Source organism: Cryptococcus neoformans, chromosome 10 (genome assembly GCF_000149385.1).
Source record: "Cryptococcus neoformans var. neoformans B-3501A chromosome 10, whole genome shotgun sequence".
Lineage (NCBI taxonomy): Eukaryota > Fungi > Basidiomycota > Tremellomycetes > Tremellales > Cryptococcaceae > Cryptococcus > Cryptococcus deneoformans.
This window is the reverse complement of record NC_009186.1, coordinates 820,450-842,530: the sequence shown is the minus strand read 5'-3', so window position 1 is coordinate 842,530 and position 22,081 is coordinate 820,450. Positions and strand designations below refer to the sequence as shown.

Sequence of the window (22,081 nt, the reverse complement as noted above, 5' to 3'; positions counted from 1 at the left end):
GCTTTTGGAAACGTATGTCTTTTGCATCTTCTTCTTCATACACTGATTGCATGCTCTAACACTCTAAGCAGCCATGGCATCCATTCTGTCCGTCGAACATTCTCTGAATTATCCACCCTCTCCCTCCCTTCCTCCTCCGATCTCATCCTTCCTCCTTCATCCCAGTCTTCCGAACCCCTCCGCGTTGCTCTTATCTACTACCGCTCCGCCTACACCCCTACCGACTACCCCACCGAAAAAGAATGGACTACCCGCATCGTCCTCGAAAAGAGCACGGCCATCAAATGCCCCAGTATGGCTCTCCAACTGGCCGGCGCAAAAAAGATCCAACAAGTCCTCACCGAAGACGGTGTTCTCGAAGATTTCCTCTTGGGTCCCGAACGACCTGATGTCGGGTTCGGCAAGGGAGCGGGTAGTTTGACAAAGAAGGATGTAGATGACCTCCGTTCTACGTGGATAGGTCTTTACCCGATGGACAACTCCGCTCTAGGGCAAGAGGCGAACAAGCTCGCACGCCAAGAACCTGAGCGGTTCGTCCTCAAACCCCAACGGGAAGGCGGTGGAAACAACATTTACCGCGAATCTATCCCGCCCTTCCTCGAGTCCCTCGCTGCCACCCCCGTTATGGAAGGCGAACCAGACAAGAAGGAAGGTTATATTCTCATGGAGCTCATCCAGCCTCCTGAAAAGTTGGAGAACTGGCTCGTCAGAGGAGGGGAAGGGAAACCCAGAAAGGGAGAGGTGGTCAGTGAGTTGGGAGTGTATGGTGTAACGCTCTTTGGTGGAGAGGAGACGCTTAATGAGCGGGCGGGAACGTTGTTGAGGACCAAGGGAAGGGAAAGTGATGAAGGAGGTGTGGCTATTGGTATTAGCTCCATTGACAGTCCTTTGCTTGTGGATTAGAAGTTGTAGATAAAAATATGGGATTTTGCTATATGCATACGCGAATTGCTGCTTCCGTGTCCGACGTGAGGTGCTGTTCTGGCTTGTTGTTGCTCGCTGCGGTCCTGTGGAACTTTGCAGGCAGCGTTTGGAGCCTCTCATTATTGCGCGAAGAAACAAAATGACAATGATGGTGAGAGGCTTGTTCTTTGCTCCAAAGAGATTATTAAATGGCGGTAGAAGAGATGTAGTCACGTGACTCGAAGCGCGACGCGTTCGAAGATTGAGAGAGGCGGCGGCAGTTGAGTCACCCGTCAAACGCTTCTCATCATCTCCATCCTTCATCCGTCTTCTTATCGGCCTTTGCTCTTCCTCTCTGGCATCGGCTCAGCAGATCTTTCACGATGGCGCCACGGACCTCTTTGGCAAAATTGGACTTCAAGGAGCCCCTCCTACAGCAGGGCAAACGCGAAACGTCAGACGCGCTTCTCAAGAGATTAAAGGTCCGTGAAATCGCGTCTTACGCGTCAGCTTGTGCACAGCGTGCTGATACCAACGGGTGGTCTATAGACTCTGAGACAAAAGCTGGCTGCGTTGGAGCAAGATATGACTGACACCAAGTCTTTGGATCCTATCCGAAAGCCACTGATTCAGCAGACATTGCTACATCATAAAGAGTACGTGCTGTCTTGGAAGGATGACGATATCAATATACTGGGCGTGCTGATATGTCGATAGCCGTGGAGTCAAAGCTTATACTGCTTGTTGCTTGGCTGACCTCTTGAGGCTGTACGCACCAGATGCACCTTACAGTGATGTTCAATTGCGAGTAAGTCGCACAAGTCTATGCCATGGCAGGTAGCAGCTGGTTGACTAACGACTTTGTCATTCTTTAGGACATCTTTCAATTTTTTCTCACTCAACTTCAAGTAAACTTACGTCCCTCTACATCTGCACCTCAGAACCGCCCTCAAGCCAAATCAAAAGCCACCGATGCATCGCAAACCACCCTCATGCAAAGAATAACGGATATCCCTTATTACACGGATTATTATTACCTCATCGAAAGCCTCGCCACGATCAAGAGTATTGTCTTGATTTGTGATGTGCCTGGGTCTGAAGATCTGATGGATGGATACTTCAATGGGTTCATGGAGATCGCAAGGCCTGACATGAACAAGACTTTGATGAGATACATGAGAGACGTTTTGGTCGCTATTATCGAGGAGGCGAGCTCTTTACCGGCTGGAGTGATGGACTGCATCATCGGCCAGTTTGAGATGTATGCTTCGGTGAGTATCTCTCGTGAAGACTGTGACTGTTTGGCTGACTCAATGGCTAGAAACCCGAGACGCCATCTTTCCAGCTCACAGTCGATGTTTGCAACGAGGTTGCTGACAAGCTAAAGAGACCTTTTTATGCTGTACGTGATAATGTGGTTATCATCACTGGTCTCGCTGACGTTGTACTAGCACTTTTCCGAAATTCAACTAGCTCATGGCCGCGATCCATCTCCTAATGATCTCAAGATCCTTTCCCAATCACACGATCTTCTTCTGACCATCAACCGTTTCTGTCCCGACACTCTTCTCAACACCGTACCCCTTTTAGAAGAAAATCTCAAGGCAGCGGATGAGATTCCACTCCGACAACTATCTACTCGCACCCTTGGCCATCTCTTCGCCCAGCGTGCAGGGTCGGATGATCCCGCAAAGCGCTATCCTTCAACCTGGCGAGCATGGTTGCTCAAGAAAACGGACAAGGCGGTGCAGGTCAGATTATCATGGGTGGAAACCACTCAACAGATTTTAGTAGCCCATCCCGAGGTTAGAAGAGAGCTCGAAGGTATGTATCTCACGTTTTCGGATCGAGTTTATCAAGCTCACTGCAGTTCAGACGCCATGGTGGGACGTTTTGAGGATCCTGATGAAAAGGTTCGCGTAGCAATTTGCAAGGTGATTGGATCCCTCGATTATGAAACAGCTCTTCATCATGTTCGGGCAAAGACGCTGCAGGTGGCTGGAGGTCGTATGCTTGACAAGAAGGTGAGTAAACTCTACAAGAAAAAAAAAATACATAGTAACGTTCGTTTAGTCGGCAGTGCGGGCAGAGGCGGCTAATGCCTTGGCAAAGCTGTACGAACTTGCCTATTCCGAGATGTGTGTTAAAATCATGACAGTGGCAAACGAAATGTCGCGCTAACAATCAATCAAGTGAGGCGAATAATTCCGAGGTTGTTGACCAGTTCGCCTGGATCCCTCAAGCGATGATAGCTGCTTTGTTCAGAGGCGAGGCTACAAACGAGATGCGGTAAGTTCATTGAACATCTTCCCTAACATTTCCGGCACTCATCTATCAACAGCATCCAGATCTCCACGATTTTCAAAACTTCTATCATCCCTTTGCCCCAAGATGCCGAAGAAGAGCAAGCCTGGGTTGACCGTCTGCTACTAATATCTATGCATCTGGACGAAGATGGGATGACGGGTTTGAAGAGGATGACGAATTTGATTGGCTATGCCCAAGGAAACTGGCCATTCTCGGCCTTTGCTGGACTCCTAGAAAGTTACGGAGTAAGTGAAGGATTCTTGTCTCGAGGCAACCTCGAAAGAGACTAATAAACATCTAGGGAGGGGAGAACGAGCAAAGTGAACAGATCAAGGGTCCTCTTAATTTCTGCATCAACATGATTGCCCGTATGCTATCTCTGCCAATTACTCAATACACCTGCTTACGTCTCGACAGGGACAGTTTATGGCGAGCCAGAAAAGGCAAAGAAGGACCTTTTATCATTCGCGGACATCAGTGAGCCTAGGCTCTACAAACTATACAAGACTTGTGTCGATATTACTTCAAGTCTTTCAGCTATTGTCAAAGCCCGCGTAAATGTCTCTCATCACGCGCCAAAGATATACAGCTGATATCGAAACTAGAATGAATTCCTGCGCCGAGTTCACCAATCACACGAGGATCTTCTTCCCACCTTGACCGCTCTGGTTGATATGTCCGCTTGGAACGTCCTCAACCACTCTTCTATTCCACCTCTGATCAGGCGTCTCCAAAGAGCTGATTCTGAGGACATTGCTTCCGCCGCTGCACAATTCTTGGGGCTTATGGCGAAGGAAGGACCGCCAATGTACAAGAGTCACGTGCAAAAATTAGTAGCAGCTGTCGCGGACAAGAAGAATGACAGACTCGTGGAAATTGGCTTCCAAGGTTTGGCAGCAGTCTGCAAAATATACCCAGAGGTTGCCCCAACTGACAGGTGGGTGCCGATAATGAAGCCACAAACCATGTGCTAACGATTATCAGCCGAACGATCGAGAGGGCTATCAATGTCGCGCAAGAAGGGACGCCACGACAAGCCAAATTTGCGACTCGCTTCCTTGCCCGATCCAAAGATGCTGCATCTCACTGTTCCAAGCTTATCGATGTAAGCTTGTCAATCTTCGTGGAAGGGGGAGGCACTAACACAACTGCAGGCCATTCTCAAGTCCGTGTCTAAGGAAGTCGATGGAGAAAGGCAATTGACCTTACTTACGGCGCTTTCAGAACTCGCCAGGTCTGCACCCAAGACCTTTGAGCGCAAGAGTACAGAGATTATCAAATACGTGATGAATGAAGTTCTTCTCAAGACCTCGCCTTCTCAAGAAGTAAGCTGAATTTTTTCACGGTGACAAATAATTACTAAATGCTATCTTCGATAGGTGGATGGAGACGAATGGGTCCCCCTTGAGACTCTCGAACCTTTAGACCACGCGAAAACTATCGCTCTTCGAGTTTGTACTCACTGGAGTCTTGCTTTTGCTCGTGATGAGGATGCTTCTGCGTTGATTCGCCCCACTTTAACCTTGTTGTCGGCAGTACTGAGCAATGACGGTATGATCAATGAAAATACTCGAGAGGGGTAGGTGACGTTAATTGATGTTTGAACGTTTGCTGACAACGAGCAAGTGGGCCGGCGAGATGTCATATGCGACTTCGTGCATCATTATGTCTTTTGAAGTTGGCGCATGTCAAGACTTTTGACAAAATAGTCAGCCAGCCGACGACCTTTGAACTGGTTGGCGGCACTGTCCAGGTGAGTCATAACCCTGCGATGTGGAGCGGTGTCAGTTCTAAACAATCATGCCTAGGATCCATGCTACATGGTTAGACACTTGTGGCTGAAGAAACTTCAGGCAGTCTTGTTGCCTCAAAGGTTATTGCCCAGATGGAATTTGATGCCTGCTTTAGCTGCCATGGATCCTGATCAGGACAATGTCTCTCTCGTGAGTCGTAAATAGTCAAGCTTCGAAGCAATAGAGAACTGACTCGGGCATAGGCAAAGAAGATTCTGTCAGCTATTCCTGCATCTTGCGCTCGCTTGTCATCAGGTGAATACCATCTTCCGTTAACCAGTCCGTGACTAATTGCAGTTGCAGCCGAACGCATTGAACGGATTGAAATGCCTTTCGCTCGTTTACTCCACCTTTTGACTCACCATCCCGACTTTGAATGGCATGAGCCTGGAGAAAATGAGGAAGACGAGAAGAATAAAGAAGGGATTACCAGTATGCAGAATTTGAAGGACATAGCGAGGTGAGTATTGATATATCACGCCTTTTTGGTTTGGGGTAGTCCTATATTCACATTGCCATCCAGGTTCATCGAGTTGTACTTGGACTGTTTGGCACATCGCGACAACGTCGGATTACTGTTTGCTATCGCTGGACACCTTAAGGCTGTACGAGATAGGTTTTCCGACAACAATAAGGTATGCCCAATATATTACTTCAACAAGCTTTTCCGCTTAATCCTCTTGATCAGCCTCTCTACTCTCTTTCCGAGCTTGCTCAAATTATAATCCGTAATCGCGCTGAGAAACATGGTTGGTCTGTTCCCGTTTACCCTGGAAAGATTTCAATGCCTCGGGACATCTTCCACAATGCCGAAACTCCAGAGGAGAGGACAAAGGTGCTGAGAACGCAATATCTAAGTGAAGAAGTCAGAGGTTGGGCCCGAGGATTGGGCAGGCGAGCAGTGGCTGTACCTAGTGTAGTAAGCACTGTAGCTGGTCTGTAGGCGACATCATGCTGACATGACATAGCGACGAGTAACTGAGAACAATAGCTCACCTCGCAAGCGTACTAAGTCTTCCACGAAGGCCTCTCGCAAAAAAAGACGTCAGTCCGAGACATCTGATGAAGATTCTGATGCATCCTCGAGCGAGTCCGAGGTAGAGTCTGAGATTGAAGTAGAAGATGAGCCGGAGCAAGATGGAGAGGAAGAAACTGTCCTTGGGCGAGGCGGTAAGCGTGGTGCCAAGACTAAGGCGAACCGTGCTGTAGGGAAGAAAGCTCGAAGAGAAAAAGCAGAAAAGAAGAAGAAGGATGAGGAGATGGATGTGGATGAGGGTGAAAGTGAAGCCTCAGAGTAATTTCCTTCCGGAAAGGTATACATCAAGTAGCTTTCGCGCTTTCGTTTTGTCTGGATACTTCCTAATTAGTTTATATATTTCCTCGGGCTTGCCGAAATGCTGATAATTGGGATTTTATGAATGTATATTAAATTATCATACATATGCTGCTTTGCCCGCATTTCTTCATATCATGTGAAGTACGGTGACATTTCGTCTTCTTCGTCAATATGTCCCAGACCTGGGCCTGTTCTTTCTAATTGTTGAGAAAGTACCTCGTCGTGTTCATCCTCGGTGTCTATGGGTAATATCAATCGAAAACTATTGCCTATCAGTCCCTTACTCAATAGGGGGCGAATTCAGATACTCACGCATCTTTCTCATTAGAGTAAAACCGATGTAACCGCTTCTCTCTCAAGAACCCCAGCTTGTCATATAGTGCTAAACTCGTCTCGTTATCATACTCTGTTTCAAGCATGACTTGCTTGGCCCCCCGCTTCGCCATTTCCTCTACCGCTATTTCCACAAGCCTCCTTCCTATACCTCGTCTTCTATAATCCTTTGCGACGCTAAGCATGCCGATATAGCCCCTGTTGGTGCCTCGATGCATGTCCTGTTTACATATTATGGTCGCTATTGCTCTGGTAGAGGTTGGGGAAGGGAAGACCAGAAATGTTAGATGCGGCCTTCGAAAAGGTCAGCTGCTATTTGATCGTCATGATCTACTGCGATACACGTACCAATCGAACAAGAAATATCGATAGGTATAGACTGAATCATGAGCTTTAGCTAGAACAGACCAAACGTACCATTATATCTACACTTTGTCAGTTATATGCCTCGAAAGGAAGACAGCACGGGATGGCTTACGGTTCGGACAATTCTTCCTCTACGAGTTTCATTATGTTCTCTAGATCCTTCTCTTCTCCACGAAATGTTCTATAAAACAGCTTTTCCCCCTTACCATCTTTGATAGTTTCGGTAGGAAGTTCAGGTACCTCGCGTTCTTTTCCCTTTGGTTGGGATGGAACGGACCTAGACTGACTGGGCTCTTTGGTTACTGAGTTGGCGGAAGCGGGGCTACCAGGACGAGGGGGTATGGGAGGTGGAGGTTCTATATCCCGAGGTGCCAGTGATGGAGCATGAGACGTCGAAGATGCCCCTCGAGTATTTTGGAGAGATTCTATCCCATGGGTAGCTGAAATCATCTTTAAGGCTTTTTAGTTTTGACGAGCCAGTTTGAGGTCGAACTTGTCATGCTGTCAATAGGACCGACCAATGGATTTGTTGTTGTTCTTCAAGCCAATGCCCATTGTCGACACAACAGGTCAGGGACTTCATGTACACACTGAGATCGGGACAAAGACGTGGTTAGCCAACAGACAACTGCAAACAACGCGGATATTAGCCGAAACGTTAATAGTCGGCTATTCGCCGAAGGTAATTATAAATTAACTAATACGCTCTGCATACGATGAGGTCAAGAAGACGATAGACGACATTTTGATCTGTAGATTGTTTACAACTTTCAACTCATAGTTTACACGCATCTGACAACCCAGTACTGTGGCCCTGGCCTTCACAATAATGGCCACACCTCCGGTCCTTATAATAGACAATGGGGCTTACGAGATCAAAGCGGGTATATCGGGAGTCGATTGGGAGCCAAGGTGCGTAAACTGTCTTTCAGGACTTTTGATGGCGACTGAACTGAGCTGATTGTATTGTAGAGTATTGCCCAATTCCATAGCTAGATCGAGGACTGAGAAGAGGGTTTATGTAGGGGATGAGATTGATAACTGTAAAGATCTTTCTGGTATCGTCTATAGACGGCCGTTTGAAAAGGCGCGTACACAGTTAACTGGTGGCCAAATGAGATTGAGGAACTAACGCTATTTGAAGGGAATGTTAGTAAACTGGGATGCTGAGAGAATAATATGGGATCGATTATTTTCACCCTCTGTGTTAAACGTACCCTACATTATTGGTTAAACAATTGTCACGCTGATTGAAAACAATTAGATTAACCCTACTGAAACTTCCTTATTGGTCACTGAGCCCTATTTCAACCTCCCCAACATAGCAGAAACGTACGACCAGATGATCTTCGAGGAATTTGAGTTTCAGAGCTATTTCAGATGTGCCCGTGAGTTGTAAGGCGTGTCTGCCTGGAGTAACGCTGATACCCTCGTCAAGCTGCTGCTCTGATACCGTATGGTGGATTATATGAGTCTGATCAAGGCATTCCTCCTCAATGTACAATTGTAATCGATATGGGTTATTCATATACACACGTCGTACCTATACGTGACGGTCAGATCGTCTGGGAACACGTTAAGCGGTACGTTTCGCTCGTATACAAGCAGGCTCCAATAAAACTGACTAGCCGTTTTTATTAGAATTGATGTCGGGGGCAAGCTCTTAACAAACCATCTCAAACATCTCATATCCTTCAGACAGTGGAACATGATTGACCAGACTCATGTCGTCAATTCTGTAAGAGAAGCATGCGGTTATGTGAGCTTGAATTGGAAAGGTGACCTTGAGACCTGCAAGTATGTCCATCCTGCTTTTTTTCTACGTTGTTTGAGCTGACAGATAACGTAGAGCGAAACCGAGGAAGAACCCAATTATTCAGGAATATGTCCTCCCTGACTTTTCAGCCAACTCGACTTCACGTACGGGTTATATCCGATCTGGGCCCAATGCTGCTCCACCAGAGGAGACAAACGGCACAGGAGAGGTGAACGGTAAACAAAAGCCAGAGGAGGAGGAGCAGGTGCTTTGGATGGGGAATGAACGATTCGCCGGCCCGGAACTCCTATTCCATCCCTCAGACATTGGTATGTGGTTACAACCGAAATGTAATGCTATGAAACTGACCGTAAGATGCAGGACTAAAGCAAACTGGCTTGCCAGAAACAATAGCATATGTAATCTCACAAATGCCTGAAGAGTTAAGAGGCATGTTCTGGGCTCATATTGGAATAATTGGCGGTTTGGGTAACATCGAGAATTTGGGAGAACGATTGTGAGCGAAATAAACGGACTGATAACTTTCGAATCTAATGAATGCGCAGAGAGCGAGATTTACAGGCTCTTTGCCCTGTCGAGTACGAGATCGGTATCTATGAAGCATTTGAGTATGTTTTTTTTTCTTTTTCGTCTCCTTCCTACAATTGCCCCCTCTAACTTTTTTTCCATCAGTCCCGCAAGTCTGGCGTACACTTCCGCTACAGCTTTGACTTCATCAGAAGTCTACATGTCAACTTATCCAGTAACTCGAACGGAGTATTTTGAACAGGGCTCTTCCCTCTGCAGACGGAAATTCGGGTCGTTCGGTGCTCCGGCTTACAACATTGATCCACCTGGTTTCTCCTCAGGAGTCGATGCCAGAACTGAAGTCAGCGATGACGAGATGGAGATGAGATATGCTATGGGTCTGGAAAGTAAGAAAGGCGGGAAGGGGAAGAGAAGAAAGGAAGAAGAAGAGGTGACAAGTGGGAACTGGGGCGGCAGGAGACGGAGAACGACGGGTCTCGGGGGGTTTTAGGCGTGTTTGACTGGAAGTCGTTGCCGGTGTTTTGTTCGTTGTAGCATATCACCGTGCATACAGTAGCATTTCGGCTGCCTCATACCTTTTGATTAGACAGCCCTTGATTGTTTTGAGCTATTATGCAGAAGAAGAAAGCGAGGCGAGGTCAGGGTCAGGGCGGAGGTTGCCGCTGTGCCATGAAGAAGGTCCCGGCGATGACGCGGTAGTGGTTTCTCTCTTCGCGTGTGGTGGGCTGAACCCCCTTCTCCCTCCAGCGTGGCACTTTGCATCCACCTTTTTCCGTCCTACCTTTTTCTCGACCCAAGTATCCTGTTTGCCCATACCCCAGTAACATCTACAGGCATGTCCCAACGCATTCACCTCAACCCTAACGTCCCTCGTCAGTCGCCTATGATGGGCGGCATCGGCGGCGGGTACGCCCCGGACCCCATCTCCCGGCCAACCGAGACCCAGAGGTTCAGCGACAATGAGATGCTTGCAAACATCCAAAAGTGGAGTAGCAAGGTTGAAGATGTGATCGAGACTTACACTCAGGTAAGTTACGTGCTCGTAGCCGTCCCCGAGCTTCCGCGGCTAGGATTCGGCTTGTGATTGGGAGACGAGCAGAGCGTATGAGATGCTGATTGAAAATAGCCCATCCGACCGTATGTGCCTGCCTTGGCCAGGTTCCTCATTGTTGTTACTTTCCTTGAGGGTGAGGATGCTGTTGATTCTGTGTCTGGTATCAGCAGCTGACGGATGGGCTGCAGACGCTTTGAGAATCCTTACTCAATGGGGTGACCAGTTGTGGTACCTTCAAAAGTCTGTTACATTTGGTTTCTGAACAAACTACTCGCTGACAATTTGTTGACAGGCATCGACACTTTCCTTGGGGCATTTCCCACTTGTTCCTCTTGATCAACGTCGTGGTATGTCACTTTCGTTAATACCCATTTGTACCATCCCGGCAAAAGCTGAAAACTTCTGTACCAGGCCATGCTTGCTGGTTCCTTCGGTGTCATCTCCAAAAGGTACCCCGAATACTCTGTCTTCTGCCTTCTCGGAGTGGTTGCTACTCAAGGTATGTTGTCCGTTTCCTGACAACGGTCAATCAAAGCTGATGGTTCCCAGGCATTGGTTACGGTCTCCTTTTCGACCTTTCTTTCTTCCTTCGCAACCTCAGTGTTGTTGGAGGTCTTCTCATGGTTCTCTCCGACTCTTTGCAGAAGAACAAGAAGCTATTCGCTGGCTTGCCCACTCTTAGCGAGACTGACCGACGCAAGTAGTACGTCTTGTTTATATCCGATCCGTTCAAAGTCATTAACCTGTCCACAGCTTCCAGCTTGCCGGCCGAATCCTCCTCATCTTCCTTTTCATTGGTTTCGTCTTCCAAGGCAACTGGTCCTTCGCCCGTGTCATCGTCTCCATCGTCGGTTTGGGCGCCTGTGTCATGGTCGCCGTGGGCTTTAAGGCCAAATGGAGTGCCAGTTTCCTTGTCGCTCTTTTGAGCATCTTCAATGTCTTCATTAACAATTGGTGGAGCGTCCACGCTGCTCACCCTCAGAGGGACTTTCTCAAGTATGACTTGTGAGTAATATTTATACACATGCCATGCGTATAAGTGCTGATGGCATCGCATAGCTTCCAGACCTTGTGTAAGTGCGAATGACGTGAGACTGGGAATTATAGCTGATTTCGTCATCATAGCCATCGTCGGTGGTCTCTTGTTACTTGTCAACATCGGTCCTGGAGGGTTTTCCATGGACGAGAAGAAGAAGGCAAGTAGCCAGACTAACAATCGAGTGTGTGCGGCTAACAGGGAGTTGACCTTTGGCAGGTCTATTAAAAATGCCTGCAATGAGCAATGTAGCAAAGGGGAAGACAATCAAGATAATCGTCACAGTTTATGCATACATCAAGAGTTTGAATTATTATCTCTTCATTTTTGCCTAGTTTTTTTAATCTCAGATGATGCAATCGCTGTAGAACAGGCTACATCTAATCTATTCGATAATTATATTTATACAGACAGACAACAATTGTTTTTGGTTACCAGATCCGTAAGATAATTAAGCGGAGATTTTGATAACCTGCTTCTTACCAGACACCTCGCCATTCTAAGTTCCAAGTCAACGGTTACTCAGCTAACAGAGATCAATCAGTGAAACCCACCTTCAGGGCATCGAAGGCCTTGACAACGTCTTCAAAACCACCGGCAATGACGACAGGGTTGGGCTTGATGCCAAACTTGGTAATTAACTCGGGAGTCTTGGCGAAGATTTCTTCACCAAAGGCTCGATCCTCCTTGCTGGCGGGCCAAACTTCAGAGTTGGGGATACGAGGTGTGAAGATGAAATCCTAGACGCAGTATGTCTCAGCATATGGCACAGTCACAAAACATAACCCACAACACTCACAGCACCGAAGAGTGTGTACATGACAGACCATTCAATCCTGAGACCAGGATTGATCTGCTTGACCTCGTCGGGAACAGCGAGGATACAATTGAGCTGCTTGCCCTTCTTGCCCATCATACCAATGGTGACCTTGAAAGTGTCACCCTCAGAGATGGTATCAAGAGCGTACTCAACACCACCTTCGGTAATCTTCAAAGCCTCGGCAATAGCCTTCTCCTGGTCACGGTAAGAAATGGTAGCGTCGGCACCGTAAGACTTGGCGAGGTCGAATGAGTGAGGGGAGCAGACACCGAGAACTTTGTAGCCCAGGGACTTGGCCACCTGGATAGCGAAAAGGCCGACAGAGGTGGAGGCGCCGTAGACGATGTACTGCGCAAAAAGGTCAGAGAAATACATGTATCAGTGATGAGGTAAGAGACTCACCCAGGGGTTACCAGAAACCTTGGTGTCGCCGGGGGGGAAGGCCTTTCCTTGTCGCTGAATGACAGTCTACAATACCCGCTAAGCATTTGCGTTTATTTACATGTCCAAAAGTGCACTTACTTGACAAGCAGTGACCCAAGCGACACCGAAAGTGGCGGCGTCCTCCAACTTCATACCCTCAGGAACCACGAAGCACATGTTGCTGTCGACAGCAGCATAATCGGCGTAAGAGCCCTCGTCCTTGAAGTAACCACCGTGGACGGTACCGGCAACCTTGTCACCGACCTTGAGAGGGGTTTTGAGGTCAGATCCAACCTTGACAATGGTACCGGCATAGTCACAGCCGTTGATGACACCAGGAAGTGAGAGGAACTCTGCATGCTTCCAGTCGGTGGGGTTCTAGAGAAAAGTGTGAGCTGTCAAGTTGTCCCCGGAAGAGGTTATGGTTAACATACTTGTGCAGCGTACTCGACTTTGATGAGGACCTGGTTGGCCTTGGGTTGAGGGACTGGGATCTCCTTGATAGCGAGTGTGTTGTCCTGTAGAGTTCTTTAGCTGAATCCGGAAATTTCGGTTGGTTGGTCGACAGCTCGACTGACCTCGGTTTGGACCCAGGCGCGCATAGTTTGAGGGATCTGAGGGACAGACATTATGGAAGAGTTGTTAATCGGTGTGGGAGTAAAACGAGATTGTTGACATTTGTTGGGAGAGAAAGAGGAAATATCTATGGCAAGGGAACTGTAATATACGTAGGGACTCGGAGGTGGAAGCGAAAGGAAGAAGGCGATCTGCTAATGTAATTTCCGGTGGAGGACGGTGGAGGTCCTCGGCACCGGCTTTATAGTAAAGCCTGATATAAAAGAAATGTGGAGGAGGCTTTGTAAGGCAGCAAGAATAGTTTACGTAGCCTGATTTGTCATGCAACTGAACGACTACCTTCATTCTCGACGTCCTTGATTATTCATTTGCATTTGCGTCTGTATTCACCTTCGATGGCGTGTAAGAGAATACAGACACGGACAAGAGTAAGCTGCGCTTTGCTGGAGGAACAGTTGATTCTCGATGTTAAAGTGGAGGATGCTTGAGTAAGCAAGCAGACATGGGTGGGACATAGAAAGTAAGCGCTTATTAAGAAATAATGAAGCGAATAACTCCTCGGCTGGGCATCTTGCTGGGCTTTCGCGATAGAGACAGCTGAGGTGGAGCGAAAAATACGATATTTTACCGTCCAATTGCACCGAACTTTCCTTTCAGATGTCATGTCCAACCTCGACCAAACAGTATGTGAATAATTATATAATGGCAATTGGTAAACTGAGATATACATACATAATGCGCCGTCTACATACAACGAATATTCTTCCACTCTACAATCAAAAAGGTTTTGGTCTACAAATAAAGTCGTTGCTTAGCCATTAGCATATGCACAGCACTACTCAGTGTCGATGGAATCAATTCGGTTCCAGTCGACATCCATGTCCACATCTCCAATAAAGTGATGTTGTTGCTTTTGTGATGGTTGCGAATGTTGATGACTGGGCATACCTAACAAGGCATTTCGCTCAAAATCTTCCATCATCTTGGCCATCTCGGCTTCCCTTTCCACCTCTTCAGCTTCTGCAGCTTCCCTCGCCCATATGTCTTCTTCTATCTCGCTTCGCTCATTCCACGGGCCGTCTTCGACATGTTGATCCAGTTTTCTCAAGAGTTCTCTTTCTTCATTCTTCATTGTCTCGAGCTCTTCTTCCCAGAACTCGGGGAGGTTGGGATCTGATCCGCCTGTTTCTTGTTCTTCGGAGACGAGAGCGGCGTGGTTTGCCTTTTTTCTTTGTAAGATTACTATCCGTCTGAATATCTGTTGCGACCATCATAAGCATCACTAAAGTAAATTTATTTAGTAAGTACACATACCTCTTCGTCGTCTTCCTGAGCCTTCCGCTCGGCCTCATCCTCATCCAGCGTAACACCACTAAGACCAAGACCATCGATTCCGCGCCGTCGATTCAAATTCGCGTCTCTTGCCTTTCTTCTTCTTTCCCTTTCTTCCATCCGTCTGGAGAACCTTTCCCTCCACATGGCACCTTCTAAAGGTGTTGTCCCTTCCGAAAACAGATCGGTGTCGCGCGTCCCTAGATCTGATGGGCCAGCGGTTAGGGAAGACGGTAATGACTTCCTTGCTGACCGCTGAAATCTCGTTAACAGCTTGCTTTTACCCGAGACAGGAGACGACCGAAAAAGAGGTGCGGGATGTGGCAGTTGCCTTGAGCATGGCGTAGGAGATGAGTGGGGTGGTGAGGAGGAGGATGCAGGCATTGATGGGCAAACGTTTGAAAATGAGTGCGGGTGTGTGTAAGGGTTGAGTGGAGATGAAGAGAATGGGTAGTTCGTGACAGGTGGAGGGGAGGTGAAGGGGTATCGCATAGTCGTGTGTAAGGGCAAATAGTGGATGTGTCCGGGGATCTTTGAGAAAACAAAAGGTCAAGCATGCAGGACGAAAAAGACGCGTCGATGAACATCTACAATGTTGACGGGGGGGTAAGAGCGGAGTTCAACTTACCTCCGCAAACATGGAAACCCTCCGTCGGATGTCCTGAGGACGTCCTCGAACCCATGCAGCGAGGACGTTTCTAGGACATCCGTCGGGTGTCCAGATCTCAGTGCGTTACACGGCCACTTCGGCTGCGGCCCAACCTTGCAACAGCTAACTATTGGGGTAAACAAGATAACATGCATGGCGCTTGATCGTATTGCGATAAAATGATCCTACATCGTCAATACCCAAAAACCTTCTATATGGCCCCCTAACAAATTGAACCATTCACTTCCAGCTTTGCCGGAAGTAAAGCTCCAACGCGTGCTTGGCAGTGTTGAATCCCAATAGACTTAAAAGATATCTTGGTGACGCGTCAGTAGAAATGCAGACTGGATGACCATCAGACTTACCCGCCAAAGATAGGAAGCAGAGGAGAGAGTAAGATCTGCGAGCGAGCTACGAATGGGAGTGCAGCGTAACCCAAGTAGGTGACATATACATATTGAACTTGAGCGATCAAGAACAGTGTACTAACAGGGGTATGATTAGCCGAAATAACATACGGTTCGCATGCTGGTAATACTTACTTTCCGGCCCAGAGACACACCCAGTTGTCTCGGACGACTAAAACGGCCAATGGCAATAGTCCAACGTAGACAGTCAAGAACATTGGGAAGAACGAGTTCACAGCGACATCGAACGCATATGCAAATTCCACCCTGTTATCTGATGCTGAAGCATGGGGAACAGAGGGCGCGAGGAGGAGGCGGTTAGAGAGGAAGTAGAGGATTGTCGCGACGGCGAGCGAAGAAAGAAGGAAATCTCGAAAGATCATGAGAAGAGGCAAGGTTATGAGGTTTGAGAAAGGGAGGCGGTATACGAGTGACCAAGCGACACCGGCAGCTGCGTTCAAGGGTCAGCACCACAATGTCAGATAACCGATCAGCGGGGTGTTATACCTGCTAAGCATCCTGCTATCAGGATGAGCATTGCTGGGCTAATTACAAGTCAGCATTGTTTCCGGTGAGCGTGTTGCTCCTCATCCACTCACTCGTCTCGCGCCCACTGATTCTTCGTTTGCTTGCTATTATACGAACGTGCTCCGTCAAGCTCCGATAGTCTTATAGTAGGACGAACACTCACTGATGGTATGTCTGTTTATACACTCTTCTAGGGGCAACGACCAAATATGTCAGTTGCCAAAAAGCCAGCTCAAAGTCCTGCATAATGCCTTCATCGTCAGCCCAACCGCAGCCCATTTTCTGGATGTCTGGAAACGTACCATGCTCCTGAATTTCGTTAATCTCTTCAACTGCGTAGACAATCCTCCTCTTCCTGTTCCCAGTCCAGTATCCATCTCTATGCCTAGACCCATATTTCTTGAGCCTCCAAACCCTGCACCGCCCGAAAGATCCCATCTTCGAGAATCACCACCGGTTGAAGAAGGGTGTGATGATCCCGAAAGAGGCAAAAGCGGAGACGCCATTTTTGGACGCAGACGGATGGATGACAGCTTGTAAAGTTACTAGCCCCTTGACGGCTCGAATGCGTGTTTTTGGATTGAAATGGGGTGTTGAAATATAAAATGGATAAAAAAACTACAGATAATCCTTGAAGCTACTTGAAACTCGAGACTCCTCTGCTGCGTGGTTGGTTCACCGGCGCTCGGATTTGCTGTTGCTGAGAATACTCTCTTGTAATTTATTATGTAGTCGGTAATCATTAATGGTTACGTAATATTTTTCTTAATCATAGATGTGGTTTGGTATAGGCGCGGTAAATGTCAGAGTTAAAGATACATTCTATTAGGTAGGGATGTAAATCCTTCCAATAAACATCATGTAGATGATAACTCTACCTTCAGTGCAGAGACACTGTAAATGAGATCATTTTACCGTCCTACGTCAAGTATAATAAAGTGGAACCGTAGATGGATGGATAAGAAGCTTAAGACTACGAGTAATAACAATAATTAATTATTCCGCGGTATTTTGATTCCATTTAAACCAAGCTTCGTTATGATAGCAAGTAAGCTGAATAAATCATGCATACGGCACAGCCGTTGTTCTCAAAGACATTACACATATCCGGGTCAAACATCACAATAATCGCTTGAACAAGGAAAATAAAGAAACTACAGGAGATGAATACTTATAATTGTTGACCTACCCTAAACGGAACCGTGAGAGGAAAAGTGAAAGGCTATGAGCTAAAGTACAGTCACACATAGTCAAGCTAGCATATGGGATCAAAATGAGAAAGTCAAAAAGAGGCTCAGGAGACGTCATGTTCATCAAGTCGTAAGTTCGTTAAATCGTCGTACAAATCGGTCGAATTCGGTTCGTGTTTAAATGATCTGACTCAAAGGACAGGGTATGCTTATACGCAACACCCAGACTTCTTCTCCTTGTCCAAACCCCTGGGGTTTGTTGAAGGATCAACGAGGATAACACTGTCCTTGTGTCTCAGCACTCTCTCCCTCTCAATCTTGTCTTTCCGTTCCACGAGGATTGACGAGATGGCTTTAAATAGTTTTTCCACGCCTGAGTTGACAAATCAGTACCGGCTCCAGATAAACAAGACGAGCTGACTTACCTTCACCTGTGAGAGCACTGCACTCTCCCAATCTGACATTCTCCACTTGAACGCCCCATTCGTCCTCCACTTCTTCCAATTCCCCTATCAATCTGGGATCCCTTCCCAGGCTTCCAGCTCTACTTCTGACCTGATTTACCTTATAAGATGGATTTCCAAGGACCGGCAAAGACCTATTGGTACCCCCCAAAAGTTCTTCGGACTCTCTCCTTTTCACTCCTGCCCCAAATTCACCAAGAGCCTCTGCCACACCAGGTCCTTCGCCCATTTTCCACCCACCTCTGGACCATTCGTCAGATTTCCGACGAGCGTTACGATCGGAACCATATGAAGGAAAGAGGGGGCTGCTTTCAACCCTAGTTCGTGGTGAGGAGGGAAGTTGAGGGGGATTGAAAGACGACGACCCAGGTGACGAAGTCTGAAGTGGCGGAGGGGAGGGTGCTTCTGTGAGCTGATGTAAGCTAGATATGGCACCACTCATGCTGACTGTCCGGTTCAAACCCAACACCTCAGATATGCCTGAGATAGAAAATCTACCCCCGGATGAACGATGACCAGGTGAAGAGGTCGGAGAAGCTAATAAAGGGCCGACAGGCTCAGTAAAAGTCGCCGAAGTCGGACCAGTTGGTGACTGCAATGTGGGGAACTCTAGCCGCGAAGGAGAGGTAGCAAGACTGGTAGATGCAGAGTTAGTGACCTTAACAGGAAAAGGTTTTGCACTGTGTCTTCTTGATCGTTTTTCATTTGCAATCTCCTTCGCTTTGCTTTTTTCTGGAGAAACTGGGATGTCTTTCGGACTGGGGAAGGGCACAGACGCCAGTGGGCGTGGTGAATCAGCAGAATGCCTGGAAGAAGAACTGATAGGCGCTGAGCGAAGAGTAGGTTCGGTAATGTGAGAGCTATAAGAATGAATCCGGGTGGACGGCGCGCGGGAAATGGTCGGGGTTGGTGAGGGGGAATCAATACGAGAAGTAGAGGTTGAAGAGCGGAAAAGACTTCTTTGTGGCGGTGAAGTCATCGGCGTAAGGACGGGTGGTGGTGGAGACGGCGGGCTGATCCAGGACCTAATCATCTCTTTGGCAAAATCGAACCTATGTCTCGTCAGTTCGTTTCGCCAAGAATCACAACCATACTCACTCCACCTCCCTCCTATCGTTTAAGTCAATCTTTGCTCCAGCCACAAAGATGACGGTCTCTTTTGGTACACTTCTTCCCAACTCCTCAAGCCAGCTTCGAACATCTTCGAAACTCTGTTTGTCAGAGATGTCGTAAACCAACACACATACGTGTGCTCCTCTGTAATAGATGGGGGCCATAGAACGAAAGCGTTCTTGCCCAGCAGTGTCCCAAATTTGAAGTTTGACCCTTACACCAGAGTGCACAAGCTTGCGGGTATGGAGAGAAGAGCCGATTGTGGCGGGTGCGGGAGTAACAGAGAATGTGCGAGTGGTGTATCTCAAAATCAGTGACGTTTTGCCCACGCCTTGTGACCCAAGCAATACAACTTTCGCCTCCAAACCGTCAGGCCCTCCAAGATCTGGTAGCGCCAAATCACTTGCACTAAATGCTCTTGGGGTGACAGATCCAGATCCGGCATCTGAAAATGCTCGGGAAGGACCAGGTGACCCCGACCTTACTTGGCTATAAGAGCTTGCTCTAAGGACACTGGTCGCTCTGAGCTTCCTTTCTCGGGAATCAGCACTCCGGCTTTCGGCCATACGGACAGATACAGGCCCGTGAGGATAAGCTGTTTGACTTCGTCTAGGGCGCGGTGGTGGTCCCATCGATTTCGGTCTGGGCGGTTTGGGATCAGTAGATGAAGATGACTTTACTCTGGCCTGTGAGGGTGTTCCACTTGACGTGCCAAGCTTTGGAGAAGGCGTGCGATGCGAAGGAGATGAATCGAAAGATTCAATGTCTATGGACAGTGTGGGCAATCGCCGAGGAGTTGTGCTAGTACTTCCAGACGACTCGCCGGAGTGAACGCTACTAGGCTCAGCTTCGGTCCCCAGTACATCATACCGGTGGTAAGAGTGGTCATCCGCTGGTGGCGCGAGTTTAATCATCATCGTTGGTCCTAAAACCTTTCTTCGAGGGGGTGAAGGCTCTGGGGTTGGCGGTAACGGAGTCTGAGGGTGTATATCCGGGGTAAGATCTGCCAAGCCCACCGCTGAGCCCTGGGGGGCAGATGGCGACGTCTCAGCATGTGGCATAATAGCATTCGTAGGCACTACATCTGGCTGAGCCGGGCCAAGAGCTGAGAATGTCTGTTGCTGAGGCATAGGGTAAGAAGATGTATGTCGTTGCTGAAACGTGGAAAACGATGTTCCTTGCGGTGGCAAAGGGATGGGCAGAGCGATATGGGGAGGCACAGGAGGGAGTTCAGCGTGGGCGGGGACAGAGCCACTGGACGATGTGAAGAGCTCCGTATCTGAGAATGGCCGGTGTGGAAGCGGGGTAGCAAGGACGCTCATGGCCGAGCTTATGATCCTGTTGCTGGACGAGAGATATGAATGGTAAAAGTCGAGGACCCGAAGTTGGATAAAAATCTAGTTGCCGATCTGAGCGCGGAACAGGAACAGGCGTCAGCATGGATCAATACGAAAGTACGGTCCGCGCCCGCTCACAGATCACAGAGGTACAAACACGCGGCTCGTTCCGATCAGCAGCGTAAAGCTAGAAGCAGGGCGAGATGTCGACTTGAAGTCTAAAAGCCAGTCAGCCTGCAATCGACCAGTAGCCATGACCTATGATCCATGTCGCTGACTCACTTCCAGGATTAAGCTGTAGACACAAAGGAGAAGAGTCAGCACTGTCGGGATCACGAGCGGCGCAAATGAGTAGATGTGACAGGAGGTGTAAAGAGCGTCGGATTTTGACCAGCAAAATCGCCTTGAGTTGAGCCCAGCTCTTACCGCTATCGAGCAGCAGAATATGAAGAGGAAGGAAAGAAAGAGATGCAAGTGGACACGGTTGATATACCGACTCACCTTCACTCGATACTCCAGATACAGTAGTCCCTTCTGGCCCGCACAATCACCCTTCTGGTCTTGAGATGGGTATATGATTGCCCCCTTTCACACCGAAAATGACGTCTTTTTGTTAAATCAAACCCCGTAGCACCTTTGTCCTGCACAGACAACGCTGTCTAGGAATCCGATCGTAAAGGCGTAATGAAGACACTGTTGAGACGTTACCGAATGGATTGTCTCCCTCTATCACCAGTAATGGCCTAATGTGCAATTGCCACGATGGTCACAAAGGGAAATATCGCGAATAGCCATATACTCTTCTTCCGGGCGGCAAATTGACTGTCGGTGAAACCGAACGCAAATTTGATAGTTATGTCGTGTGTGATCTGTTATCGGATCAACAGAAGCCAGATGACGAGTGGGGTTCTTTCTTTATCGCGCGCGAATGGGCTAGCGATGGAAGACAAAAAGGTGTTTGTTGATGTGGGAATGATGGTGTTTGAGGCCCTCCTTCTATCCCTTGTCCGTTTCGTGGCTTTGATTCTCTAACTTCAGCCTTCCTTGGCTTACTCGCGCAGATGATGTACGTCTGCTCAATCCCGTCGGTAGACGGTGGTACGCACAAAATACTCGTTTGCTTCTATTCAGCCGTCGCAGCTGACAGTGGGGCGGTTTGCCCGACCGGTAGAAGACAACCTCGGATGCCGATCCAACACAAAGGACCCCTCCACGCTATTGATATGCGGCTCGTGCTCGGCCTTTTCCTTGTTCCCAATGCCCTGGCCCTTCTCTTCTACCTCTCACTTCTTGCTCGTCGCTTTGGAGAATCCTGAGTTCTGCAAAGGTCGTGTCGTCGCGACGCAGGAGTGTTGCTGACAAGATTAGCGCTTCGGCTTGTTGGTTGTCGTCGAAAGGGTGATGATGCGCAAACAAGGTGCGGTATACAAGACAAAATCGAATACGATGGTATATGGGAACGGGGACCCAAAAAGCAAGAATATACAGGGCCCTCTCGCCTGGGGGATCTATGTTACAGGAAGACAAATCTGATTCGCTTTACTATCAGAATCAGGACGTGAAGGATTATAACGGCTCCCTAATATAAAGAGGAGAGCCGCCAGATCACGAGAGAAGGCAACTAATAATAAGATGCCTTGTGTTTGCCAAAACACGGCGGCCCACTCAGGGACAATCTCAGGGAACTCAAGTTCCGCAAAGACAACGGTGCAAATGGGCGTGCCTTGCGATAAAAATCACTCTTCTATTATTATTTTCAAAGTGGACGCAACGGTAATGACTGCATACGCATAGAGCAGAAAGCTCCAT

The 22,081-nt window shown here is 48.1% G+C and overlaps 9 protein-coding genes across 9 annotated transcripts in view; 4 read left to right on the top strand and 5 right to left on the bottom strand.

The window, feature by feature from the left end:
* Positions 1–903, top strand: part of CNBJ2660 (hypothetical protein) — a gene marked incomplete at both ends in the record, with an annotated part of 1,661 nt that extends 758 nt beyond the window's left edge. Inside the window, 2 exons of the mRNA XM_767897.1 lie at positions 1–12; positions 72–903. The exon at positions 1–12 is cut by the window's left edge and continues 207 nt beyond it. Of these exons, the coding sequence (XP_772990.1) occupies positions 1–12; positions 72–903 (844 nt within the window). The remainder of the gene's footprint in view (positions 13–71) is intronic.
* Positions 904–1,286: 383 nt separating this feature from the next.
* Positions 1,287–6,301, top strand: CNBJ2650 (hypothetical protein; the record flags this gene model as incomplete). Its single annotated transcript, XM_767896.1, has 23 exons — positions 1,287–1,385; positions 1,453–1,559; positions 1,621–1,711; positions 1,779–2,174; positions 2,225–2,305; positions 2,355–2,727; positions 2,779–2,927; positions 2,977–3,041; positions 3,097–3,192; positions 3,245–3,455; positions 3,512–3,578; positions 3,628–3,764; positions 3,816–4,147; positions 4,195–4,315; positions 4,365–4,535; positions 4,590–4,789; positions 4,837–4,963; positions 5,019–5,153; positions 5,207–5,258; positions 5,307–5,463; positions 5,527–5,638; positions 5,692–5,922; positions 5,972–6,301. The coding sequence occupies 23 exons, from the start codon at positions 1,287–1,289 to the stop codon at positions 6,299–6,301; spliced, it is 3,840 nt and encodes a 1,279-aa protein (XP_772989.1).
* A 170-nt stretch (positions 6,302–6,471) lies between these two features.
* Positions 6,472–7,488, bottom strand: CNBJ2640 (hypothetical protein; the record flags this gene model as incomplete). The annotated part of the gene is made up of 5 exons (XM_767895.1): positions 6,472–6,601; positions 6,652–6,966; positions 7,021–7,051; positions 7,090–7,097; positions 7,151–7,488. The coding sequence occupies 5 exons, from the start codon at positions 7,486–7,488 to the stop codon at positions 6,472–6,474; spliced, it is 822 nt and encodes a 273-aa protein (XP_772988.1).
* A 379-nt stretch (positions 7,489–7,867) lies between these two features.
* On the top strand, positions 7,868–9,833 carry CNBJ2630 (hypothetical protein; the record flags this gene model as incomplete). Its single annotated transcript, XM_767894.1, has 10 exons — positions 7,868–7,950; positions 8,011–8,125; positions 8,183–8,251; positions 8,303–8,426; positions 8,477–8,621; positions 8,680–8,835; positions 8,888–9,123; positions 9,176–9,311; positions 9,361–9,423; positions 9,488–9,833. 10 exons carry the CDS (start codon positions 7,868–7,870, stop codon positions 9,831–9,833), a joined length of 1,473 nt encoding a protein of 490 aa, XP_772987.1.
* Positions 9,834–10,178: 345 nt separating this feature from the next.
* CNBJ2620 (hypothetical protein) lies at positions 10,179–11,661 on the top strand (the record flags this gene model as incomplete). Its single annotated transcript, XM_767893.1, has 10 exons — positions 10,179–10,370; positions 10,470–10,530; positions 10,586–10,637; positions 10,690–10,744; positions 10,809–10,896; positions 10,947–11,100; positions 11,151–11,402; positions 11,457–11,470; positions 11,523–11,593; positions 11,653–11,661. 10 exons carry the CDS (start codon positions 10,179–10,181, stop codon positions 11,659–11,661), a joined length of 948 nt encoding a protein of 315 aa, XP_772986.1.
* A 223-nt stretch (positions 11,662–11,884) lies between these two features.
* On the bottom strand, positions 11,885–13,305 carry CNBJ2610 (hypothetical protein; the record flags this gene model as incomplete). The annotated part of the gene is made up of 7 exons (XM_767892.1): positions 11,885–11,932; positions 11,988–12,173; positions 12,233–12,601; positions 12,656–12,721; positions 12,776–13,054; positions 13,111–13,194; positions 13,255–13,305. 7 exons carry the CDS (start codon positions 13,303–13,305, stop codon positions 11,885–11,887), a joined length of 1,083 nt encoding a protein of 360 aa, XP_772985.1.
* A 782-nt stretch (positions 13,306–14,087) lies between these two features.
* On the bottom strand, positions 14,088–14,731 carry CNBJ2600 (hypothetical protein; the record flags this gene model as incomplete). Its single annotated transcript, XM_767891.1, has 2 exons — positions 14,088–14,510; positions 14,567–14,731. 2 exons carry the CDS (start codon positions 14,729–14,731, stop codon positions 14,088–14,090), a joined length of 588 nt encoding a protein of 195 aa, XP_772984.1.
* A 742-nt stretch (positions 14,732–15,473) lies between these two features.
* CNBJ2590 (hypothetical protein) lies at positions 15,474–16,674 on the bottom strand (the record flags this gene model as incomplete). Its single annotated transcript, XM_767890.1, has 7 exons — positions 15,474–15,549; positions 15,599–15,718; positions 15,776–16,091; positions 16,148–16,185; positions 16,240–16,272; positions 16,332–16,408; positions 16,471–16,674. 7 exons carry the CDS (start codon positions 16,672–16,674, stop codon positions 15,474–15,476), a joined length of 864 nt encoding a protein of 287 aa, XP_772983.1.
* An 893-nt stretch (positions 16,675–17,567) lies between these two features.
* Positions 17,568–20,375, bottom strand: CNBJ2580 (hypothetical protein; the record flags this gene model as incomplete). The annotated part of the gene is made up of 4 exons (XM_767889.1): positions 17,568–17,731; positions 17,784–18,847; positions 18,921–20,332; positions 20,358–20,375. The coding sequence occupies 4 exons, from the start codon at positions 20,373–20,375 to the stop codon at positions 17,568–17,570; spliced, it is 2,658 nt and encodes an 885-aa protein (XP_772982.1).
* Positions 20,376–22,081: the final 1,706 nt, after the last annotated feature.